The sequence below is a fragment of the Primulina tabacum genome, chromosome 16, assembly GCF_025594145.1.
Source record: "Primulina tabacum isolate GXHZ01 chromosome 16, ASM2559414v2, whole genome shotgun sequence".
In the NCBI taxonomy this organism is placed as follows: Eukaryota; Viridiplantae; Streptophyta; class Magnoliopsida; order Lamiales; family Gesneriaceae; genus Primulina; species Primulina tabacum.
In genome coordinates this window covers 29,183,624-29,210,054 of record NC_134565.1, presented here as the reverse complement: position 1 = coordinate 29,210,054, position 26,431 = coordinate 29,183,624, and the positions used below count along the sequence as shown (strand labels likewise).

The 26,431-nt window shown below is 34.4% G+C and overlaps 2 protein-coding genes across 4 annotated transcripts; one reads left to right on the top strand and one right to left on the bottom strand.

Annotated features, from left to right (window-relative positions):
* Nucleotides 1-10,073: 10,073 nt before the first annotated feature.
* Nucleotides 10,074-16,403, top strand: LOC142529751 (homeobox-leucine zipper protein HAT4-like). Its single transcript, XM_075635374.1, has 3 exons — nt 10,074-10,654; nt 15,719-15,798; nt 15,949-16,403. The coding sequence occupies exons 1-3, from the start codon at nt 10,289-10,291 to the stop codon at nt 16,223-16,225; spliced, it is 723 nt and encodes a 240-aa protein (XP_075491489.1). The 5' UTR covers nt 10,074-10,288; the 3' UTR covers nt 16,226-16,403.
* A 2,566-nt stretch (nt 16,404-18,969) lies between these two features.
* On the bottom strand, nt 18,970-26,229 carry LOC142528816 (nucleotide-sugar uncharacterized transporter 1-like). 3 transcript variants are annotated; one of them, XM_075634006.1, is made up of 7 exons: nt 25,885-26,229; nt 24,087-24,238; nt 23,791-23,999; nt 23,618-23,679; nt 21,029-21,110; nt 20,745-20,915; nt 18,970-19,426 (listed from the first exon to the last, which is right to left on the bottom strand). In XM_075634006.1, exons 1-7 carry the CDS (start codon nt 25,955-25,957, stop codon nt 19,138-19,140), a joined length of 1,038 nt encoding a protein of 345 aa, XP_075490121.1. In that variant the 5' UTR covers nt 25,958-26,229; the 3' UTR covers nt 18,970-19,137. The 3 variants fall into 3 exon arrangements, with proteins under 3 accessions (XP_075490121.1, XP_075490119.1, XP_075490120.1); XM_075634004.1 differs by having other exon boundaries at nt 21,029-21,195; nt 23,618-23,711; nt 25,885-26,224; XM_075634005.1 differs by having other exon boundaries at nt 21,029-21,195; nt 23,618-23,711; nt 24,087-24,234; nt 25,885-26,224.
* Between the last annotated feature and the right edge of the window lie 202 nt (nt 26,230-26,431).

The window sequence follows — 26,431 nt, the reverse complement described above, 5'->3', positions numbered from 1 at the left end:
AAATGCTATTTTTGGAAAATTGTCGTATTTTATGATTTTTAAAGAGAAGGAAAAATATTTTGAGGGATGTGAATTGACTGTGACAAAATATATGATTTATGATATATGATTTTGTGGGGATAACGTGAGGGGAAAAGGCACCAGAGGGAACCCATTTACGGGAAAAGGCCCTAGAGGGAACCCATGTTTGGGAAAAAGCCCCCGAGGGAACCCGTCTATGGGAAAAAGCCCTTGAGAGAACCCCAACGATCGTATTTTCACGGTGGAGCCTAGTGCACACCCCCATAGACCATGTGGAGCTAAGACTCCAGTCGACCAAAGGATAAAAGCTAGTCACTTTCAAGAATCAAACTTTACCCAAAATGATATATGATTGAAAGTTTTATGATTTTAATGATTTTATGATATATGATTCATGAAGGTGATTAAAGCTATTTTTAAATGATTTTTTTAAAGGATTAATTTATGCTTAAAGTTATTTTAAAATCATTTTACTATTTATGATTTAATTATACTTAAATGATTTTTAATGATTTATTTATGTTCAAAAGATTATTTTAAATAAAAATATGATTTTTAAATGCATGTGGATGTATAAGTATTATTTGTTATCCATGTTTAGAACGTGTTGCATCTTTAAACTCACTAGGTTTGTATGATGCAGGATTTGATGATTTTTGGAGGCGGTGATGATTGAGTCGATCGAGTGCAGTAGTACACACCCGATGGCCTTTATGTTTTCGCACTAGCTTATTAGATTAAGGATTTAAAGATTATGTTAATGATTTTTATTAGAGATATTTTATGCTTTATTTTTATTGTTAGTGATCTTTTCAAAGGTCGATTTAGGATTTTATTTTATGCACCTGAGATTTAAATTGTTAAATTATTATGATTCATGATTATGCAAAATTATTTTATTTAGTAATTTAGAATTTCCGATTTAATATTAGAAAAAAAAATCGAGGTCGTTTCAGTTTTTCTTTACATCAGTAACCTTTGATTATTTGATTGATTGTGTTGTCTGGTGAACCGAGAGTTCTTAAAATTCAGAAGTGTAAAGTGATCACTAAAAGTTCCAAAATAGGCAGTGTGATAACTCCTGATTAGAGTGGGTTGTTGCAATAAGTTCGTAAAGCCAAAGTCTTTTAGTGGAATCCTTCCTAAAGAGGAAGAAAAGGTGACGTAAGAGTTTTATCTTCGTACATCCATAAAAATCACGTGTCTTTACCCTCCACGAGCACTTACATTTCAAACCTTTTCTTGTTAACAAGTCGGCCAACCGGTTGAAGGCATCATTATAAATCTTGAACCGTTTTCCGCACTTTTCAGGTGGTTCATATTTCTAACCGTTCGAGAAAAAATTTCAACCACCTAAAAACATTTGAAAACAAATTTTAAAATCAACGATTTTTAAAAAGAATTTATTCACCCCCCTCGAAACTCTTTCCCAATCCTAACTAGTGGTATCAGAGTGAGTTAGTCTTGAACGTTGATATCTACAATCAATATGGCATTATTTAACAAGATTCTTATGTTTTCTAAAGAAGATTACGATGACTGAAAAATTCGTATGCAGGCACGTTTAGCAGCCCAGGACGATGACATAAGGTATGTCATGCACTGACGGACCTATGAAGATCTTGAAAGTCAATCCCCAGTTGTGGCTATAACTGAAGGTGCTTCCCAAATGGTGGAAATGCATCGATCCGAGTGAACAGCTGAGGTCAAGAAGAAGACGAACCTCGACAACGTCGTCAAAGATATCCTTTATAAAACTTTGGAAAATAATATGTTTGCAACAATTAAAACTTGCTAAACAACAAAGGAAATCTGGGGGGAAATCGCACAATTGTGTGAGGGCGACGACCAGACCAAAGAAAATAAACTGACAGTTGCAATCCAGAAGTTTGACAACGCTAAGATGAAGCTCTCTCCGAGGATTTAGTGGTATTATTATTGAACTTATCTCTCTAGGCAAAGAATACTCTAATCGTGAAATTACCTTGAAGGTAATGAGAGCTCTTCCTAGAGAATGGGACATGAAGATAGTAGCAATGCGAGAATCAAAAGATTTGAACAAGCTTGAGCTTCACGATCTCTTTGCCGATATTAAAGCGTATGAGTTCGAGCTCGGAATACAAACTGAAGAAGAACCATCCACTTCTCAACAAAACAAAGCCCTGATTGTTACCACAGTGACTCTTCCGGTCGAAGAGTCCACAAGTAAGAAATCAGTTGAGCAACTGAGCAATGAAGCTATGTCTCTATTTGTCAAGAAATTTGGTAAATTTATGCATAAAAATCAATCTCAGTTTGCTAAACCATATTTCAAAAAGAATCATACAGATGATGGTCAAGCTTGTTTTAATTGTGGGAAAAAGAGGCATTTTATTGCAGAGTGCAACAGGCCGAAGCAAGAAGAAAAGAGACTAGTTGATAGGAGACAATCCAAAGATGATAAAAAGTTCACCAAAAAGGGAGATCAACGAGTTTTAATTGCAGAAGAAGGAAAAAGCAAATGGGCCGATTCAGACTCAGAAAGGTCCATCTCCGAGGAATCTTCGAATTATGAGGCAGTAAAATGTCTCATGGCCGATAAAGTGTTAGAATCCACCGAAGAGATGGTATTTGACTTCGAATCTCTGGAATTTACATGGGAAGACCTTATCACGGCACTGCATGACATGATGAATGAGTTTAAGGGACTATCGCAGCAATTCGATGAGGCTAAGCCAAAAAAACAAAACTTGAAAAACAAGTTAACCCTCTCCAGCTGCTTGCAGCAAAATGAGGTTGGCGGTTTGAAAGTGAAGTGAAGTCTACTAGCGGCTGAGAATGATGACTTGCAAAGATTATTCCATGTCACTTTAAAATAAAATAAACGGTTGATGAACACAGTCAACTCATGGAACAAGTCTTATGCTTCCCTTGTAAGGATGCATGAGATGCAAAAACCGGCCGGAGACACAACTGGGCTAGGTTACAGCATCAATGAATGCAGCACCTCTGAAGCACAAACTCAACCACTACTAGAGAAAGACAGTTTAAAATCAATTAAATTTTTCAGATCAAGTATGGTACATGAACATAACGAGACTGAAATCTAAAGCAATCAGAACGTAAGACTTGAGAACAATGGAAGGCAACGTGGTCTAGGATATGTCAAATTTGAGAGTGCGAAATCCAATTGATCGTGTCTTAGACGCAGGTCAGATCCAACCGCTCACAACAGTTCAGATTGGTCCCGCAGTATAACGCCCAAAAAGTCAACCCACGTAAACCACATGTATGAAAATGATTTAAATCGCTTAATTATTTTATTTAATTGATTTTAAATTCTTACATGATGCATACTATATGATTAAGGGACTAATAGCATGATTTTATGAAACTGTAGAATTTACTTGAATATCGATAATAGGCTGGGGAAAAGAGATCGGGGACGACCAAGATAAAATAAATATTTTCAAGGCTTGTTAATATGATTAAATATGATTAAGTTTTTCTTAAAATGGTAGATTTCAAATTATTTTACGAGACGAGCTTGATTTTATCCGGAAAAACTGGTTTTGGGCAAACGAAAGACTTTTAAAAGATCAAAATTATTATTTTTAAAACTAATTTTTATAAAATTTTATTTTTCAATTAAATAGGTGTTATTGGGCCTATTTTACCTAAGATTAGTAGGCCTAATTGCTCCTAAATTCAAAGGCCCAAAACCCAAGCCCATTAACATGCAAATTAAAATTTATAAAATAGAAATCCTAGGTCTTTCTTGAGGAATAGCAGTCGAAACACACACACACACACATATTTTCAAAAATATCGAGAGCAAACTCAAGGGATTCATTCGTCGTCCGTTCGTCCTTCTTCGCGTCCCACGCTAACTATCGTATATTCGAGCATTTTAAAACGCCAAGGCACGTTTCTAAATTTCTTTAACGTATCATTCAAATCATATTATGCTTGTTTTATTTATTTTTGCATGAAAAATAGTTATGCATGATTCTTTTAACGATAGAACATATATTTTCAAAGTTTGATGATTTTACGCTTATTGGAAAAATGTTATGATTCCTAAGGACACACTGCCAATAGAAGGTGTTTAAGGGATGGGGAAAGAGTCGTTAGGGGACAAAATACATGCTGGAATCGAGCTTGGCAATGGAGACAACCAACCTAGGGTTTTCTAGGGCTTCATGAGGGAGGAAGGCTACGGATTGGTGCATGGCTACGTGCGGCTGGCCCGGGGCTTGGGCAAGGGCATGTGATGGATGTGGTTCAGAGTTAGGAAGATACCTAGCATGGCTAGGACTCAAGAGCAGCCGGTAGGGAATAGTCCTTCACCGCAAGGACTCTTCCCATGCACGCATAGGTGCGATTCAGAGGGAACGGTTCGTGGCTTGGTTGGGGTGGTCTAGGCTGGTCCAGTAGGGTCTAGGGAGGATGGCCTGGGGCGGCTTGGTCCATGATGGCTCAATTATAGTAGGAGAGAACTCGCGCGGCTAGGGAGTTGATCCTGCATGGGCTCTTGCGTGGGCTGGGGCTGGGTGTGCTGGTCCAGGAGGGTTCAACAAGGGTCCAAGAGGGCTAGGGCCAGGTCTGATCAAGGGTGGCTCAGTGGTGGCTCGTGGTTTGGATGAGGCCGAGAGTCCTAGAGAGTATTGGGGTTGGGTTTTGGGCTAGGAAGGAAAAAGTGGTTCGAACCATGGTCCACGAGGGGTCGGTTCATGGTTCACGAGGGTAGTTTAGGTATAGAAATTTGATGTATAATGTTTGGGAAGAGAATATTAAAGTTGGGATTAATTCGAAATTTAAATACTTCACGGTTTAGAAATTAAGGAATTAAATCAAAAAGCCCGGATTTACGTTAAATAAAAATATTAGAAGTCAAATTTAAGCTTAAATAAATATTTGGGAAAATCTCGAGTCAATAAAAGTAAGAAAAAGTCAAAATCGAGAATTTTAGGGTCCAAGGGCAAAACGGTCATTTTACACCTGGGTAGTACAAAAAGGGTTGGCAATGTCTCGAAAAATCATAACGCATGCTAAATGATATTTTAAAAAGTTTATGATGAAACTATGAGATTTTATGATTTAAGATAAAACTGTGCAATTTTTACTGTTAAAATGCTATTTTTCAAATGTGGAAAAGACACGATATTTTATGATTAAAAAGAAAAGGAAAATATTTTGAAGGATATGAATTGACTGTGAAATAAAAGATACGTTATATGTTTTTTGGGAATATCGTGAAGGAGAAGGCCCCAGAGGATGCTCGTTTACGGGAGAAGGCTCCAGAAAGAGTCCAACAATCGTATTTCCATTTTATGTCGGTGCCTAGTGCCCGTCCCCATGCGCAATGGTGAGCTAAGACTCATAAGTCGATCAGATGATACAGTTAGTCAGTTTCAATGATCAAAATTTACCCAAAATGATAAATGATTGAAAACTTTACGATTTGACGATTTATGATTAAATTATGCTTACAAATTTATGCTAGCTTATTTTAAATAAAAGTACGATTTTAATGCATGTGTTGTATAGTTATTATTTGTTACTCATGTTTAGAATGTTTTGAGTCATTAGACTCATTATGTTTGAATGTTGCAGGTGAGGATGAGGTTGAGGGAGGCACTGACGGTTGAGTAGATCGAGGCCGACAGTACTCTCCCGAGTGATACTTATTTTCCGCATTAACTTGATAGTTGAAATTTTAAAGATTTTGATAATGATTTATTAGATATTTTTATGCTTTATTTTGAAGTTAGTTTTGATCATGTTAAAAGGCGGAAGTTGGATTTTTGTTAATTGACAATTTAGGGATTTTATGCATTTTAGATTTTAAATGTTAAAGTAAGTTTTTGGTTATGAAAATGTTTTGTTAATTTAAATGTCAAGTTCGAATTTTATACTTCAAAAAAAAAATTAGCAGGATTTTAAAGTTAAAACGTTATGAACGTTTCACGCAGAATGTCAAGTTCAATCGGACATCACTCGAAAATAAGACCTAACCGACACTACAACGACCGATCAGTTCAAAAGAGGTACATACTGAGTGATAAGGATAAACGGCCAAGACAACATACTACAAAAGAAAGAAACACTGCACACACCACCAGATTATGCACATAACTGCATCCATCTTGAGACACACAACGGAAAATCCCTCAGGATAATCCATGTGTGTGTCCCTAAGGGTCTAATAAATTCAGGACCCAAATAGATATGGATACCAAGTTCTTATTTCAATGATTTCAGGTATTGAAGAAGAAAAATTTGGAAGAATACATCTGATTTTTGGACAACGGTTGCTCCAGACATATGACAGGTAATAAAAATCTCTTACCAGAAGTCGTCGACTACAAAGGACCAAGAATTACCTTTGGTGATAATTCTAAAGGTAAAGCAGTGGGTAAAGGTAAGATTATCCACGGCAAAATTATTATTAAAGATGTACTTTTAGTTGAAAATTTATGTTATAACTTGATTATCATAAGTCAACTTTGTGACAACGGTTACACCGTTGTGTTTCTCAATCACACGTGCACTGTCAAATATGTTGCAGGCAATACTTTATTGATTGATCTTAGATAACAGAACAGATACAAGGTGAAATGGAATGATGATAATTTAAATGTACCTACTTGTTTCATCGCCTTAAATGGAATCACCTTAACTTAAAATCCATTGCCACTATTAGCAAGCTTAAGTTGGTACCTGGTTTGCCTAACATTGATTTTGCAAAATATAGAATCTCTAATGCTTGTCAACTAGGTAAACATGTTTGCTCTTCCTTCAAGAATAAAGGAAGGAACTCATCAGCTCGATGCCTGGAACTACTCCACATGGACCTATTTGGATCCATAGCAGTAATGAGATTAGGGAGAAAGAAATTTACCTTAATGCTAATTGATGACTTCTCCCGGTTTACATGGGTAATATTATTAAGTTCCAAAGATCAAACCGCTGACCAGCTCAATGTCCGATTAGATGTCATGTCACACCATTCAACTGAGGTGTGGCAGGTGGGGTCTACTGTGATAGAATATCATTATCCTTAAGGTAGTTTTCAAATTCAGTACTTAAGTATTTTCCACCGAGGTCTGATCGAAACGTTTTAATACTTTTTCCTAATTGTTTCTATACTTCCGTTATGAATGTTTTGAACTTTTCAAAAGTTTCAGATTTGTATTTGATCAAACACACATACTCATATCTCGAGAAGTCATCAGTAAAGGTAATGAAGTAAGAATGCACGTGTATTGTGCTAACACTCAGCGGGCCATACACATCTGTATGGATCAAATACAATAGATGTTTGTTGTTGAAATCATTTGGACATTCATTTATCATTTCAAAAACACTTTTGGACTAGATAAATTCTTATTTCCAGAATTTTTGTAGTGAAACAAACATATTCTAACTTATCGGGCTTTGTGGGTCTTTTAAGTATTCTTTGGATCACCTTATTATTGCGTTTCTATTTCTTTAAAGGTGGAGAAATATTTTTCTCTTATTTTGTAGAACCTTTTTTGTTCCAAACAAAGAGACTATCAAACGAGGAATGAGTGATAACAAGATGATGTCATCATGGAACTCATTGGGAAACATCGATTCTAGACCCACACTACCTTCTTAGTAAGCCCAATCATATATACATCACGCTCATGTGCCAAGGCCTTATCTTGCATACATATAGTCATGAGATCCTTGAAAGTAATGTGCATCACTGTACAAGTTTGAGCACGATACAACTCTTACATGTGCATTCGAATATCATAAGCATTCAATATTTCCTCAAATTGTCTCTAAAATTCATTTGACATAGAAGTGAGCATATAACATTAAGCTTGCATACTGTGGTCCCACCAACTCGCATGTTTCTACCAGTTCAGCAAGACTTACGTTTCTGGTGTGTCTTTCAAAGAGGACCTAGTAAGTGTGTATGTTATCTCTTCTCGATGACAGAACAATTTTATTTAAAATCTATCTGGGAAGTTCACGTTGAACAGATGTATAGCGGCTGGGCGGGCAGCCGCTCCACGCATGTGCGGGTGCATGTACTGCCCAGAACTATTTCTGAGCAGTACACGTAGAAAATTTTTTCTTTTGTTTCAAAATTTTTCCGAGCCTGCGATTTGTTTTGAATTTTTAAGTAGTTAGAAAACAATTTGTTCAACACCATTTAAACAACAAACAACAGAAAATCCTACGATTGAGAAACATATTCTCTAATATCACTTTTGGAGTATTGTTTTTTCGCACTTAAGACGTAGCGGATGTTTTTTTTACGTTCAAAACGTTCTTGGACGTCGTATGATTTTAAAAACAGTCATATGGTGTTAAGTTAATTTTCCTTTTCTTGTTGAATGATAACTCCAACTATCCTGGTGTTTAGACGATAACAACACTTTTTGTAAATCTCTACGAACTTTTTTCAACCGTCTAATCAGATTCACTATCAAAAACCTTGTTCATCTCCTAGATTGCAGTAGAAAACTAGGAGAAATTTGACGTTGAGATGATCAAAATCTTCGGAAATTGCAGAATTCCGACGGGGAAGCGGCTACGCTATGGTGGCGGGACAGTGGCGTAGCGACGGTGCAATGGTTGCTCGGCTGTGTACTTCCTCCAAGGTTGGTGGCCAGAAATTTCAAGTGAGGGAGAGATATGATCATATTGTGTTATTGTATATTTTTTGTTATGTCAATTGCATTTAATAAACACAACATTCTAGTTCCACCAAGATTTTCTTTTTTATCACAATTTTGTATTTCCATTATTTAAAACCTATCATATGGCATTTTTCATTCTTAAAAATACTATGCATAATAAATGATATATATTTATATATGTATATATATACACACAAACATACACATATATAATTAAATCATCATTATTTAATCACTTAATTAATTATTAGTTATTTAATTATATCTAGATTCTTCTAGAATATTTCATGAAAATTTTATAATTATTAATAGTCACTACTACTAATTTATTATTTAATTAAAAAATTCTAAATTCACTAAATAAATAATTGTGAACTCATTATAACCCCGATCGACGATCAGACAACGCCGATGTCTCGAAGATACATATCTCGTTCACATATTTAAAAAATAAAATTTCGAATGTCAAAATTTTCCAATGATCAATATTTGACAGCTGTTAGTTTTGTGATGTTTTTCAATAAAGACATGTATTTTCACTCTCCTCACTTAATTCAGTTAAGCTAACTTTCGCAACTTCTAATAATAGAATCTACTCATAAACTTCTTTATAAGCAATCTATTTGATCTTCATCATATTACAGTCACCGAATTCAACTGCTTGAATTCGACTATCTCAACGATAACTCAGAATTCAATATTTTTATGACTCTCAATAGTTCATGGATATTGTTCAAAACTTCATGTGATTCAGAACAATATTTGTTCTTATTCGGGCTTATACTAATCAACATCATTCTTTTCATAATTTTTTTGATCAAGAACGTCAGAACAAAATCTGATTGTATTCATTTCCTCGTGATCCAATAGGTAACACTGATAATGCCTGCAAGAACCATTAAGTTATGGTTAGCATACAGTATAGTCCATTCAATTTATCTATCTCGATCGAATCTGTAATCATTGATATATCGTGAGTTGTCGATGAATTCATGAAGTCCTTAAAGGTAATTTGTCAATATTTTTGTTACAAAATTATACGTACGAAGACCCTAGCCTTAAAACAACAAAAAATAAATATTAAAAATTTAAATAAATTTTATTTAAAAATAAAAAAATTACAAAATCGTATTAAGCGTGACGACCTTATTGATTTAAATTACGAAAATTCAAGATAGCTATCCCCTGAAATGTAGAAACCAAATATTCGAAATACATAAAATAAAAAATCATTTTAAATAAAAAAAATACAAAAAATATTCAATGCAATAAAATAAATTAAAAAAATATTTATTAGATAGAAAATACATAATCCAAATACAAAATGAGTATTCTAGCATACTAGCTAACAATTTGCATGAATACTAATTCCAACTTGGTTTCATCCTAAGAGTCATAATCCCAACGCATGCATGCCATTATTGTTGCCCTCTTTTCTTTGGCATTAATAATTACTCTACATAATCAATCCATAATTACAATTAAATTTTACTTATAGCCTTAACTATCTCAATAAAGCAATACAAAAATTAATCTCCTATTGATATATACCTTCCGGTTCTCATCGAAAAAATCCCTGCCCTTAATTCTTTCTTGATCGATCTTCCATGGAGGAAACGGATGTATCTTCCAATGTGAAGCTCGGGCTCGATTTGGGACTCAGTTTAACAAAATACGAGCCGGTTAAAATGGATAATTCGAAGAAAAATAAGAGGGTATTTTTTCTTGATCTTTCAATCCCACTCCATCGAAGTACTGATCTTGGTGATCATCATGCTGGGTACTCGAGCTCGAGTTGCATCGGATTCATGCAAGAAGATAAAAAACAAACGAAAAAGAATGGTGTTTTCGAAGGTTGCAAGGATGATGATATGAACTATTCCAAGAATTATAGCAGGAAAAAACTGAGGCTCAGTAAAGATCAAATTACTTTGCTTGAACATAGTTTCGGACAACATTCTACTCTCACTTTGGTAAATATATTATTAGTCACTTCAATTATTCATGAGTAAAGATGTAGAAAAATATAATTTTTAAACCTCTTTTTGTGATAAATTGTGACCGAGGGTTTATTAAAAAAAATTCATAGTATTCTGACCATTTTTCAATCGAGGCTGCATATTTCTTAGCACTGAAAATTCCTTATTTATTTTAGTTGAAGCATGTGTTTGTTACCATTAATGGTTCTCGAACCTGAGATCTTGTCTACAACTTGTAACTTTTGTGTCATTTAAACTATAAGTCATCGGCACTCAAAGATTGATTTTCTTGACATGTAAAGATGATAATCAGAGAGTTTTGTTTAATTTCATCAGAACTGTTGAGAATTTGCTTTAGTTTCTTTAAGAATAAAAATTCACATGTTCACTATCATATTTGTTTTGAATTAGTCTTTGATTTGTTTATGTTGTCCTAGTCTTATGGAATTAGTTAAGTCATTTGTTACTTTCAGTGTATTTAAATATGTGATTGAAAATAACATTGCTGATATGAGAAAATCATCCATATCAGACTTGATTTGCATTTGTTCTTCCCTAAAATTCCTTCAGCAATATAATTTTTACAACAACAATTGGTATCTGAGCTTCATCTTGAGAGATCTATGTGAGTGAGTGTAAACATGAAAGCACAAACGAGTTTCTCATCTATTTCTCCACCTATGTTCGACGGAGAAAACTACCAGATTTGGGCAGTTCGGATGGAGACACACTTGGAAGCTTTGGATCTTTGGGAAGCTGTGGAAAAAGACTATGAAGTCTCAGCTCTTCCAAACAATCCAACCGTTGCACAACTAAAAACACACAAGGAAATGAGGACAAACAAATCCAAGGCAAAAGCTTGTCTGTTTGCAGCAGTCTCATCAGCCATCTTCACTCGAATTGTTGGCCTAAAATCAGCACACGAGATATGGAATTATCTCAAGACTGAGTATGAAGGAGATGAAAGAATTCGAGGTATGCAAGTTTTGAATTTGGTTCGTAGCTTTGAGATGCAAAGGATCGACTTCTCAACATAGCCACTCAAGTCAGATTGCTTGGATCTAGCCTTGAAGATAAAAATCCTTGTAACTGTGCCTGAAAGGTATGAAGCTACAATAACAACTTTAGAAAATACAAAAGATTTGTCTAAGGTTACAGTAGCAGAATTACTTAATGTCTTTCAAGCACAAGAGCAGAGAAGAGCAACGAGGCAAGAAGGAGTAGTTGAAGGAGCCTTGGCAACCAAGCATCAAGATGATGGAAAGCACAAGAAATACAAGAACAAAAAGAATCAAAGAGCAAACAGTCATGATGTTGCAACCAACAACAAAGACAAGCAAGAAACAAAAGGTGCTGGCAACAAAGGAAATTATCCTCCATGTCAAAATTGTGGAAAAAAAGGGCCATTCTCCGTACAAATGTTGGAGAAGACCTGATGCAATGTGCAACAAATGCAACCAGCAGGGACATGAAGCTGTGATTTGCAAATTAAAAAATCAACAACAAGAAGTTAAAATTGAAGACCAAGGAGATCATGATCAACTATTTGTTGCATCGTGTTACACAAGTCATGTTTCATCTGAAGATTGGTTGATTGATAGTGGTTGCACCAATCACATGACCAAGAACAAGGAGCTGTTCAAAGAATTGAGGACTGCAGATTCGAAGAAAGTTAGAATTGGCAATGGTGACTGCATTGAAGTAAAAGGCAAGGGCACCATAGGAATAGAAAGCTGCACAGGAACCAAGTTAATACATGATGTACTATATGTTCCTGAAATTGATCAAAAATTGATAAGTATTGGTCAATTAATAGAAAAAGGGTACAAAGTGACTTTTAACAATGGTTCTTGTCTGATTGAAGACCAAGCAGACCTGAAAATCTTCAATATCGAATGAAAAAGAGAAGTTTTTCTTTCAATCCACTTGAAGAGGAGCATGTTGCATTCTTGGCAAAGGAAAGCATCACTGAAATATGGCACAAGAGGCTGGGTCACTATCATCTTCGAGGTTTGTAATACATGAAGTCCAATCAGTTCACAAATGATTTGTCTGACCTTGATAAACAAATTCCAGATTGTCAAGCTTGTCAGTATGGAAAGCAAAGCAGAAAGCCATTTCAAAAGACGGCTTGGAGAGCAACACAAAAATTGCAGCTAATACACACTGATGTGTGTGGTCCTCAAAGTACAGAATCACTGTCAGGAAGTAAGTACTACATTGTTTTCATTGATGACTTCACACGCATGTGTTGGATTTTCTTTTTGAAGTACAAGTCAGAAGTTGCACGAGTTTTTTGGAATTTCAAAGCGAAAGTTGAAAATGAAAGTGGATGCAAAATTAAAGCTCTTAGATCAGACAATGGGAAGGAGTATACCTCAGAAGCTTTCCATCAATTTTGTGAGGAATCAGGCATTCAACATCAACTAACTGCTCCATATACTCCACAACAAAATGGAGTTAGTGAAAGAAAGAATAGATATATTATGGAGATGACAAGATGTATGTTGCACGAGAAGAGTTTGCCAAAGAAATTTTGGGCAGAAGCAGCAAACACAGCTGTATTCCTTCAAAACAAACTTCCTACAAGGGTAGTTAATGATCAAACACCATTTGAAGTCTGGTATGGATACAAACCAACCTTAAAATTTCTTAAAATATTTGGTTGTTTGTGTTACACTCATGTTCCGCAGAGCAAGCGTGACAAACTTGACAAAAGAGCATCACCAAGCATCTTTATAGGCTATAACGATGCGAGTTAAGCTTATAAAATTTTCAAACCACAAGATGGGAAAATTGTTGTAAGCAGAGATGTGCATTTCGTGGAAGACAAAAAATGGGACTGGAATATTTCAGCAAAGGAGGACAAAGTTTCACAGCAACTGAAGTTTCAACATCTGACTAATGGTGAAATATCATATCAGATTGATGATGATTGGCAAAATGAAGCATTTGATGATGCTCCTATTAGAGGTACTCGATCTCTTTCTGAAATATATCACAGGTGCAACATAGCAGTGTGTGAACCAGCAAGTTATGAAGAAACCAAGAAAGATCAAAATTGGATGGTTGCAATGAAGGAAGAGTTGTCCATGATTGAAAAGAACAAGACTTGGTATCTTGTGAAGAGACCTCAAGACAGGAAAGTAATTGGAGTCAAATGGGTGTTTAGAACTAAACTCAATGCCAATGGTTTAGTTCACAAGTACAAAGCAAGGCTAGTGGTGAGGGGTTTTGCACAGATATTTGGTGTTGACTACTCAGACACTTTTGCACCAGTTGCTAGGCTTGACACCATCAGAATGCTGCTTGCAATTGCTGCTCAAAAAAACTGGAGAGTCTACCAATTAGATGTTAAGTCAGCCTTTTTGAATGGTGACTTGAAGGAAGAAATCTATGTTGATCAACCTGAAGGATTTGTGAAGAAATGAGAAGAAGACAAGGTTTATCTTCTCAAGAAGGCTCTTTATGGCTTGAAGCAAGCTCCAAGGGTTTGGTACAGCAAATTGATGATTATTTGCTGAGCTTGGGATTTGTTAAAAGTCTCTCCGAATCAACTTTGTATGTAAAACAAGAAGGCAATGAGGTTCTTGTTATATCACTTTATGTTGACGATTTGTTAGTTACAGGATCCAACCCAACACTTGTAAAAAACTTCAAGCTCAAAATTATGAAAGTTTTTGAAATGACAGATCTTGGCTTAATGACATTCTTTCTTGGAATGGAAATTAAGCAAAGAGGAGAGCATGAAGTCTACATCTGTCAGAGGAAGTATGCAAAGGAGATTATGAAGAAGTTCAAGTTTGAAGATTGCAAAGAAGTGAGTACACCAATGAATTAAAAGGAAAAGTTGTGTAAAGACGATGATACTGATAAAGTGAATGAAGAATTTTTTAGAAGCTTGGTGGGATGCTTGATGTATTTGACAACAACAAGACCAGACATTATGAATGTAGTAAGTATTCTATCTAGATTTATGCATTGTGCAAGTGAGGTACATCTAAGGGCTGCCAAGAGGGTGATTCGATATGTTAAAGGTACAATTGATCTTGGAGACAAGTTCACAAAAAGCAAGGAGTTCAAGCTAGTAGGATTCTCAGATAGTGATTGGGGAGGATCAGCTGATGACATGAAAAGCACCTCAGGTTATTGCTTTAGTTTTGGGGCTGGCATTTTTTCATGGTGTTCAAGAAAACAAGAAAATGTAGCACAGTCCACTACAGAGGCTGAATTCATTGTTGCAGCCTCAGCTGTTAATCAAGCAATATGGTTGAGGAAAATTCTAACAGATCTCAACATGGAGCCAAAGAAAAGCATTGAAATTTTTGTTGACAACCAAGCAGCCATTGCTATCTCAAAAAATCCAGTGTTTCATGGGAAAACTAAGCATTTCAACATTAAGTTGTTCTTTGTGAGAGAAGTACAGAAAGAAGATGTGGTAACACTGCTCTACTGCAAGTCTGAAGATCAACTGGCAGATTCATTCACAAAGCCACTACCCTTCAACAGGTTTGAGGTTCTTAGGCAGAAAATTGGAGTTTGCAGTTCCTAAAGCAAGGAGGAGTGTTGAGAATTTGCTTTAGTTTCTTTAAGAATAAAAGTCCACATGTGCACGATCATATGTGTTTTGAATTAGTCTTTGATTTGTTTATGTTGTCCTAGTCTTAAGGAATTAGTTAAGTCATTTGTTACTTTCAGTGTATTTAAGATCAACTGGCAGATTCATTCACAAAGCCACTACCCTTCAACAGGTTTGAGTGTTGAGAATTTGCTTTAGTTTCTTTAAGAATAAAAGTCCACATGTGCACGATCATATGTGTTTTGAATTAGTCTTTGATTTGTTTATGTTGTACTAGTCTTAAGGAATTAGTTAAGTCATTTGTTACTTTCAGTGTATTTAAATATGTGATTGAAAATAACATTGCTGATATGAGAAAATCATCCATATCAGACTTGATTTGCATTTGTTCTTCCCTAAAATTCCTTCAGCAATATAATTTTTACAACAACAAGAATAATAAATATTTCCGAACAGATATAAATAATATTTGGTGACAGGCTCAGAAACAAGCACTTGCAGAAAAGTTAAACCTAAAACCTAGGCAGGTAGAAGTTTGGTTTCAAAACAGAAGAGCAAGGTAATAATTTCTTCTTCGTTTCTTTGGAATATCCATTAATATTTAATGCATAATTTAATCTTCTTCATTCTAATATGGGATTGTAATAAAATCTTAAACTATTTATCAAACAGATAATATATTTTTACTATATATATCTTTCAAATGCAGGACCAAACTGAAGCAAACTGAGATAGATTGTGAAGTCTTGAAGAAGAAACTCGAAAGATTAAGCGAGGAGAATAGGCGTTTGCATAACCAGTTGTTAGACTTGCGCTCTCCACCGCCCACATCCGCAGCGGCAACAGCTCCATCACTACAGCAGTTATTCTATCAAATGCCGAAAGAGTCAGCTATTTACAGAACGTGCTCCTCGTGCGAGAAAATTCTGAAGAGTAGCGATGGAAAGAAGACGAAGGCGGCGGCCGTAGACGCCCCACAGAAATGATCAATGAAGATTAAGCAAAATAATGACTAAAACGGTCTAAACAGCTAGGGCTTGTAGCCTGAGAACTGGAAGAGAGAACTAACAAGAATTAAAGTAACTGAAATTTGGATTATTGTATATTAATGATTGTTTTTTTTTAATTCCGGAACAGAAAATCCACACTTCATCCCAAATTTGAGACATTTGTATCAGATGAGATACGCGTTATTCGCGTGAATATTAACAACACTTAATACTGCTTTTTAATAAATATCAAATCTCTAATATGAATTCAATAAAAGGATTCAAATTCATAATAATTTTTTTTTTTTTTTTTTTTTTTTGAGCTTCAACTTCAATCAAAACTAAATTGGGTTTCAAACAGTAGTAGTATAGTACCATCAATAAGTGATTTCAGCAATATTTGTGCATAATAGCTTAAGATTATAGGTATATCAATTTTTAAAAACTATAAAATTCAGACTCGATTTGGTACAAAAGATTAGATTTAAAAAAACATGATTGTATCATTCTAAATTTGACTCAAATTTTACAATAATTCGAGTTAAAAAAATATTTATATTATGCTTATCTTTCAATTTATCATCTCGACGTCCATCATCTCAAAACTTCAGATTACATATCATCATGTACTTATATGCATAAATAATTGGCTTCAATTAAAATATTATCCACAATTATTACATCCAAATAAAACCCCATTCACTAATTCTAGATGATTTAAAACCTCTAGAAAAAATATTTTCAGGATATATAAAATATATACTATTTTATTTTTGTTTTAATTATTAAATTTGAGGGATATGCATATAAATATATATTATATTTTCTCTAGGCATTAATGAGTTTCATTGTAAAACTTAATCGCAGAAGTTAGATATTTCGCCAAACATCAAATTTAATTTTAAAAAACTTCTCATCAAAAGGGATTTACATGGACAAGAAAATCTTCTTGAGGTACTATAGATGTGATGCGATTATATCATTATTATTCTGATAATTTTTATATGTTTATTAATGAATGATTTAATTTATTTATTACTCAAAAATTCATAACGATCAATATTTGAAATTTTTTGCAAAAATGGCGAAGCATAACAATTAAAAATACAAAATTAGATGCAAAGAAAATAAATAGTTTTGAAGTAATTGATTTATGTAGTATAAAATGGAAAAAAAAATGTCATTTTAATTCTTCTTCTTTTTTTTGTTTTATGACATAAAAAATCGCTGCTACTATCTTTGGTATGTATGCACTAGGTAAATTTTTAAGCTAACACAGTAGCCTACAGATCACAGTAACCAAGTAAACATCATTGGATAAGACATGTGCAACATACTCATCCCAAAACGTGTTAGTAGAGAGACCGCGCGCGTTGGGTTCCACTTGTATGACAACATTATAGAAAAAATTTAGTGTATAAATAATCATTAAATCCAACTAATCAACACAAATAAATATGTTAGAACTTTAAATAAAATGAAAAAAATTGTGCTCCACAAAATTATATATCTACTTTCCATAGTCCACTAACCGTAACCAAAACTAAATATTATTATTGCTATTATTTTTATCATTATTTACACCTTCTACTCTAATTGCAATTAGCACAACTAAAATGAACAAAGAATGCAAGCATGTAGACTACTCTATCAATGTTAATTATTAATAAAGTGTCTATACTATAGGATTATTCTCAATTAATGACAAATGAGTGAATAGTACCCCTACCTTAATAACTCACGAGTATTATATTATTTTTAAAATCTAGAAGACTGATATAAAAATTAGTATCTCAGACACCGCATGACTCAGTGAAATATGATATGCAAAAATTTGTGTTAGACGGTCTCACGGGTCGTATCTTGTGAGATAAATCTCTTATTTGGGTCATACATGAAAAAATATTACTTTTTATGCTAAGAGTATTACTTTTTTATTGTGAATATCGGTAAGATTGACATGTCTCACAGATAAAGATTCGTGAGATCGTCTCACAAGAGACCTACTCAATAGATTATAAATCGAAAAATAATGTTAACATAGTTATTTTTTAATTCCAATAATTTTAACTTAAGTCAAACAACGCGAGATGACGTAAGGATCGATATTGAATCGGATCGACTCATCCTTTGATACAAATTATACCTAAAACCATGTGATACTCCGTGTATTTTCATTATAATATTGAACTACGTTTTAGATGAAATCTTATAGTATCGATTCCCTTTAATGGACATTTCGTAAGTCAATGTACTACAAAGCATAATGTCAAGAAATTACGGACAACCATAAAGTACATGATTTCCAAATGTTTTCGTATTACATTTAAATTTTCTTTTTCAAAATAGATTTTCTTTGTGATATGAATTTATTCAATGATTTACTACATGGGGATAATTTTGAAACCCATTTTTCATTGTTTTTCCCACCAAAAAAAAAAACAAAAAAACAAAAAAAAAAATTGTTCACATATTGGTGTACTAACATACATGTATATAGAGAGCCGTCAAAATGGACCAGCCGAGCTAGGCAACCCACTATTTGGGTATGTCGAAAAATTGTGAAGTCAACCCGTCTTTTGGATTATAGAAAACAAGATATTGTCAACTCATTCCGTCTATTTGGTACCTATTTTAACGGCTTTACATGCACAATTCTCTCTAGAATCAAAACAATGAATAAAATTAAAACTTCTCCATAGAAGCCAAAAAAAAGAGACAAACAATATTTACACAGACCATTTGAAAATAGTATAAATATTACATAGATCGAATTTAAAAGCCTTGTGTATATAATAATGTTAATCCAAACAAAAACACGATACAGTAATTAGAAACCGGACGAAAAAGGTATAATTAAACCAGCAGGGTTAGTTAAAAGCTTTCGACAATTTCTTATGCAAGTTCCATCACACATGCTCCTCTCCACCATCTCCATGGTGGTTCTCACCATTTTCTTTTCCAATCTTCGATTTTGATATCGGTAATGCCGATGATTGCCTCGAAGAAAGTTTGGTTGCCGATTGGTGCCGTGAATTCAAGTTGAGGTACGTGTAGAAAGACATGCCAACGAGTGCCGTGGCGGCTCCAAGAATGCTCGTTGATCCAGGATTTGAACCGAAAAGATGAAACCCCCCAAGAAGTATGACACATGTTTTGAACTGTCCAAGAACGACGTGGGTCGTAGCAGAAGTTGCCCTAATCAAGGAGAAAGAGCAACAACAAAAAAGCAATAAATCTCAGATCGAAGACATTTTAAAATCAACAGGAAACCTGAACCCGTGTGGTCGTTGGTCATAAACCCAAGTGAAAGACAATGTCTGCTCATAGGTTGCTCTACAATTGCTGGTCCAGACAATTAGTACAAAAAGACAGCCCATGAGAAGCCGCTGCACAACTCGATTCACTTTTGATGCCTTTTTCTCACCGAACTATCAAGTGCATGCATACAGCTTAATATAATATGAAACAAAGGTTACATTATCAATATTGACTCAGATGGTAGCTTTTCCAAGGATGCCACGCCTAATTTGCAAAACACTAATGAGGTTTTGGTTGAACAGCGAAGGAACAGATGTTCAAGAGTAAACTCATATCTCAATCTTGAGAGTGGAAATCATATGCTACCATAAAGCTTTTTGAAATATTTTATAAATGGGAGGATCTCTCTCTTTAAAGGAGAGGAACTAAAGAAAAATCTCTGTGTTGGATAGAACTTAGCTTCTTTTTAACACAGCTACCATCTAAGGATAGGATAGGTAGACCCTCACTCTATTCCCTCATAGGTTTGTGCACATGTCCCCAATGGAAGAATGAGTGATATTTTCCCCGGCATATCATGGCCTTACCACTCGGTTCCTGATGGCCAGCGGGGTCCAAGCGATAAGGTAGCGGAGCTAGGAAATAATCCTTAACTGCTTCTTCACCTTACCTGTCTAAAGCTCAACAGAGGATTCCTATTAATCTGTTCTTGTAATTTGCAATTTTTTATTTTTAGTTCTAATGACGGTAAATTTTCATTTTTAATACTGAAACTTTTTTTTTTCCATTTTTCGTACTATTACATTGAATTTTTATTTTTAGTCATACCAACTATTATAATGTATTCATCTTGGTCATTTAACTTATATGATTTTTCATTCGTTATAGGACCCAAAAAAATGCAAGTTATAGGACTGAAAATCTAAATTCATTGTTAACAAGACCAAAATTGAAAAAAAATGCAAATTCCAAGATCAAAAATATAATTTTTCCTTTATAAATTAGTACAATTCTTTCCACGTGAGTGGGCAAGAAAAGAATCAAGAACTTCAATCAACTGTATGATAACCAAATCACGAGAACTTATTGGTCATCTACTTCAGAATTAAACAAATCTGTTGAGGGAAAAAATAAAACTGTTTGGCCATCAGCAGATGTTGTAGAAGTAAATATAGCATCAACATTATAAAGCTGCAAAGAAATGGTCTACAAGAATAGAAGCAACAACCCATTTGTAAAAGCAGAGAACACATACCCGAGTGCTAGAGCACCAGACCATTGAAGCAAGAAGCCAAGAAAGGCTGAAGCACCAATGGCGGCAGAGTTATGAAGGTTCCAATCAAATGACAGGACACCAGGAGGGTCCAGTGATGGCATTAACATCAGCAAGAAAAACAAAGTAATCGGTGTTGTCTTCCACATCAGCCTGTCACAAGGACATAAGCATGCAAGCATGAACATTCAATCAGTGACGTTTTCTGAACGTATCAACAGAATGAATAAAAGCATATTTTACTCAAAGATCCTATGATAACTTACGCTAGGGCATTCCAGTTTTCTTGTTGTTGAAGATTAGACCACAATATTTTATTAACTGCACTTGGCACAATCCAAGCTAGTGCTACGCAAGCACCGAAGAAATGAAACTGAATATCAGTTACTGTAGCCACAGAAACACCAACTGATACGACAGTAAGAGCAAACACCTAGAGACATTGTAATAAGCATCAAACATATCGAAACCAACGTAATGCCCCAATTTTTCTTATTTAAGCAGCAATTACAAATTTCATATGCATAAATATACATGAATAACAAGTATATAAACAGGATGATGACAAATATTAGTGATGGCTGATAAGCCCAAATCTTATAGAGATTTTAAGGATTTAATTTTATAATATTGGTGCTTATCTAGAATTTTTATCCCTAATTATGTGCCTATCTGGATTAATTTTATAATGATTCTAGATTTGAATAAAAGAGGAAAAATGGCTAATTTGGGAGATAAGATGATTTTACAACACTTCAAAGGCAACAAAATACCAAAAGAAATGAAACAAAAATATTTTTATTTTTTATTCTTTGAGAATATTGAAGCTTTGGAAGAAAATCAGTGTAGATCTTGGTAAATAAAATCTCTACAATCTTATCTACAATTTTTGAACTTGACATGGGCTTCAAGGAGTTGGAGGAATAGGCCCATTACGAAATATAAAAGGCGGCGTACACAGAATGGAGAAGGAGACGAGCAAAAAAGTAGAGAAGACTACGCGGAGCAGAGCAGGAGGGAGGAACAGAGGACCACGGAGAAGACGAGGGCAGAGACGTGAGGGAAGGAGAATGGCAGAAGAGGAGGCAGAGACATAGAGAACAGAAGGGAGCAGAAGTGAAGGGAGGAAGCTGAGAAGGAAGAGAACAGATGACTACAGTGAAGACAATAATAGAAAGAAAGAAAAACACGGAAGAAGACCTCAACACACGCCAAAAATCACTGAAAACTCCTCTTATTCCTTCTTGATTATATTTTCTTCTATGAATTTAAATATGAGTTTTCACTTTTGTTTTGAATTTATGAAATAAATTTCTTTAGACTAAGACCACAATAGAGCCAGACAATATTTTGTTTGATATTTGGCTTACTTTCAATATATTATTTTTCTTGATTTTAATTATTGATGTTGGTTTAATATTTCTTGTGAATAGCCTGATCAACCATTTAAATGTTTGTTGATTAATCATGAATCGGAAGATGTTTGGTTAAATATAGCAACAAAGACGTAATCAACACATGGTTAAACTGACTAGAAATAGTATTCAATTTGAGTGTGCGGTTTTCGATGAAAACTGAAATTCCACAAAGATTTAGTGCATTTAGATCTAATTAAATTCAATAGAAATAATTGGACTGTTAGATTTAAATAGGTTTATTAACTCGAGGAAGCGTTTAATAAATAAATTGAGGATTTCACCATGATTGTCAACAATTAAATAATTAATTGAGTTTTAACACGTGTCAACATAGTAGAGTTTGGTAACGTTGTGTGTCTTAGTTCTTTATTTGAAGTTGAATCTCTCCTCAATCTTTGAATCCGTCGTTTTTAGTTGCAATTATTTTATTTAATAGTTTAGATTAATAATTCATATATAATTTTTTATTTATTTTGTCTAACTTAAGTTGAGTTATAAAATTCTAGTAATTAAATATTAGTCTCTGTGGGATCCATAGTTGTCAAGGGCGGGCGCAAGGCGCACCGAGGCGCACAAGGGCTCTGGAGCCTGAGGCACAAGGCGCAAGGCGAGGCGCGCGCCTTACCGAAGCAAGGCGCATGTTTTTAATTTTAAAAAAAATATATTTATCTTAGAATAATATATTAAAATATGAAATAATTAAGTCGCAATGTCACACAAAACAACAAATAATTAATAAGTTCATAATAATAAGTAACACGATTAAAATTCTTCAATCATCAAACTGTCGTCACGTTGTTGGCTGTAATTCTGTTGCAGTCTGCACAGCTCTTATCGCTTATTTAATTTGTTAACTGGGCTCCTAGGGTTTGGGGTTGGGCTGGGCCTTTTACATTTTAAGTTAATATTAAAAAAAACAGAGAAGTTGCATTTTCAAAATGCAATTTCTCTGTTACAGATTTTTTTTAAAAAAAAAGCAACGCGCCCGAGAGCCTTTCCAAGGCGAGCCCAGGCGCGCGCCTAGGCTCGCCTTTGTAAATTGTTGCGCCTGGGATTGCCCCAGGCGCAACACCCGCGCCTGGTGGCGCCTCTCGCCTTGAGGCGCTCGCCTTTGACAACTATGGTGGGATCGATACTTGGACTCATCATCCATTTATTATAACTTGACATAATCCGCTTGCAAGATTTATTTCCAACCGAAATCGTCGGTCAATAGCTTAAGTAATTTGTGAACAACCGAACAACCCAGTGGTAGAGCAGTTAGTTTATCATAATATAAATTTTGGATTCAAGTCATATCAGTGGGTGAAATTTAAAATACTAAAATAATAATGTTGGTCGCTTAAAAGTTTTGCATTTCAATTTCTATGATAAATAAATACCAGATCAAAAAAGATCTAAGAAATCTTAATAAGATCAAATACCAGAGAGTTTTACCTTCCTTGCTGAGATTCTTTTCCCGAATAGCATGAACTCTGCTAAAACAATTGCTGGTGTTACTGCAATTTTAGCCATCTGATAAAATCCAACACTGAAAAATATATCTACTGTATTATTCAAGAAGTAAAGATGACAAGAGGAAAAAAACTAAAAGATACGTGACGCCTCACCTATTATATTTTAAGCTGACATTGGCAAGACCGGTAGAGAGCGACATAACAATACCGAGAGAAAACAATGAAAAATATTTTGTTGACTTTGGTGGAGAAGATAAAGAGAGTATGGACAGAGCTTTTAAAAGAGCCATTATCACCCAACTAAAGAAATAATGAATAAAAGTCAAGAAAATAGGATAATTAAATCCAACTTTTATGATAACCTGAAAAACAAAAAGCAATAGTCAGAATCTTTATTATTATTTGATTTGCATTTGGCATGAAGTATGTGTGGGGGATATATGGCTTACCAATTTATTCATTAAGATTATACTGATAGAAACCAAGAAATTAAATGTAAGTGCAATGGTGGGCCCCAATAAAGTTTGTTGCGATCGCTTCGCCCCAGTAAGTGACCGCAATTTACTAAACATGGAAGCCCGTAACTCCTCCAGGGCTCTACCTAACAGAATTGGAGAAGCATCAGTGATATGCATCTTAAAACACGGTAAGAAATCCTTAGAAATTTAAATTTTTTAAAAAAAAAAACACACCTTGGCGGTTGTAAAACAATCAAGATTTGAGAACAAAATTGAAACATATGATTTATAGATAGAAGCAATGCCTCAACAAATTGTTAGCTATTGAGTCATAGCAACTACTCAAACCAAATTAAACCTAATTTCCAGGTCTTGAGATTCCATATTTTAAGATTTGGCCGTGGAAGCAAAGGATTGTAGGATATGTCCGCCATGATATGGTATCTCAAAACACACAAGTATAAAAGAGAGACAAAATTGAACAGCATGCATGCTCATGCTCTGACCTTTCATAGAAAGGTGAAAATAACAAACGATGACTGATTTTACAAAAACAAATTGATATTGACTGCAAGGATAGAGTAGAAAAAATAACACATAACAAAACTAAGAAAACAGATACTACAGAAAGCTTTTAAAAACCATAGAGATGCATCAAATTAACAATCCAAATCTGTAATATCCCACTCTTGCCCAAGTGAAATAAATTTGAGCACGATCTTTAACATCCCATAAACCAAAGTGAAAAATCAGAATACAAAATGAAAACTGAGTCAATTTGTTTCTATCATGCCCTTCGCAGGATTAATAAGCTATGTTGCAAACCAACTATCCCAGGGCAAAATTTTCAGTTGCATCAGATTCCAGGACTTATTATAGCCTCTTAGCATAAGAATTCGAAGCGAAAGATAGATCAAAGCTTTTATATAGTAGATGATAGGTGAAAGAAGGAAGATTGGAATGTGCAAACAACTGAAACAAGCGTAGATGTCTCAAAGTGAATGGGACTGCCAAATGTAAAGGTGTCCACGAGACAACATGAACAGGGCTAAAACTGGTACTTGTAAAATGACATGTTATGATGTTAAACACCAGTTTGGTTAAATCCACTGCCAAATTCCAGTTCGCTGCCAACTTTTAGTCAGAAATTCCATCATACAAAATATTTTAGCATCCACGACTCTCTTTCCTCCCTTGAGTAATTTTGTGTTAAAAATTGATACTTTTTCAAAATCAAAACAAATAAAGGGACAAAAAAATCATATCTTGCTATATTTTAACCCCTCTCAAGCAATTAAATATTCATTCTTGTTAACAATTCAGAATGGTAAATACAATTCAAGGCTTGAAACGGAAAACCATATGCTTGGAACTATGTCAATCCTACATTCCAAAATCAGTCATCTCAAGCATTCACGAAATAGATAAAACAGATTCCAAGCCAAGTGACTACACGTAAACAGAAGGAAAAGAAAACGCATACTTTAAGCACGGTAAAAATTTCAAAACTACTTCTATACTGGATCAAAAAAATTTCACCAGTGTGTTACTTTTGCTAAAATTTAAAATGAAAACTTTAGTTGATTAGTTAATACCCTTTTTCCCATCGTCAACATCGTTTCAACTAAATGGTGGAATTTGCGATTTCTTAAAGAAAACACATTTCAAATATATATCGCAAAATAAATGTGCCCACGTTTTAATCAGAATATCAAATTCAGAGGAAAAAAAAATACGAGGTAGCCCAAATCAAAAGGAAAAAATGAAAAAGAAAGCGAAAGTAATTGACCTCTTTCTCCAGCATCGCTATCCTTTCTCTTAAGAATTTTCCTTATATCTTTTCTAACGAAAAAACCCAACATTTTTTTCTGCTGAAACTGCTACTTTCTTTATCACAATCCCAGCATTCCCCTTACAGATAGATATGGGTGAGCACTGGATTAAAGAAGATAATATGCATTAATTGGATACATATCCGCAAGCCCAGCTCTTTATCGGATATACTGATGATATGATTATAGATTATTAAAAAAAAAAAAACTTTGTGCAATGCGCAGATTTAGAGAGAGTGCGAGTGTGTGTGAGAGAGTACGGCCGAGGATCTTGCGGCGAGATTTAGTGTGTTAAGGTAAGTTAAGGGCCTGTTTGGGTGGTGTTGACAATGCCATAATTCGTTATCAATTATATTACTAAATCTTTTCTTAAAAAAATATGGCATTATTAAATTAAACTTACTTAAAATCCAAAGTTAATAGAATTTTTCAAAATAATTTATTTATATAAAAGAATATTTATTTATTTATTTATTTTTATAGAAGATTGAAATATAGGTAAGA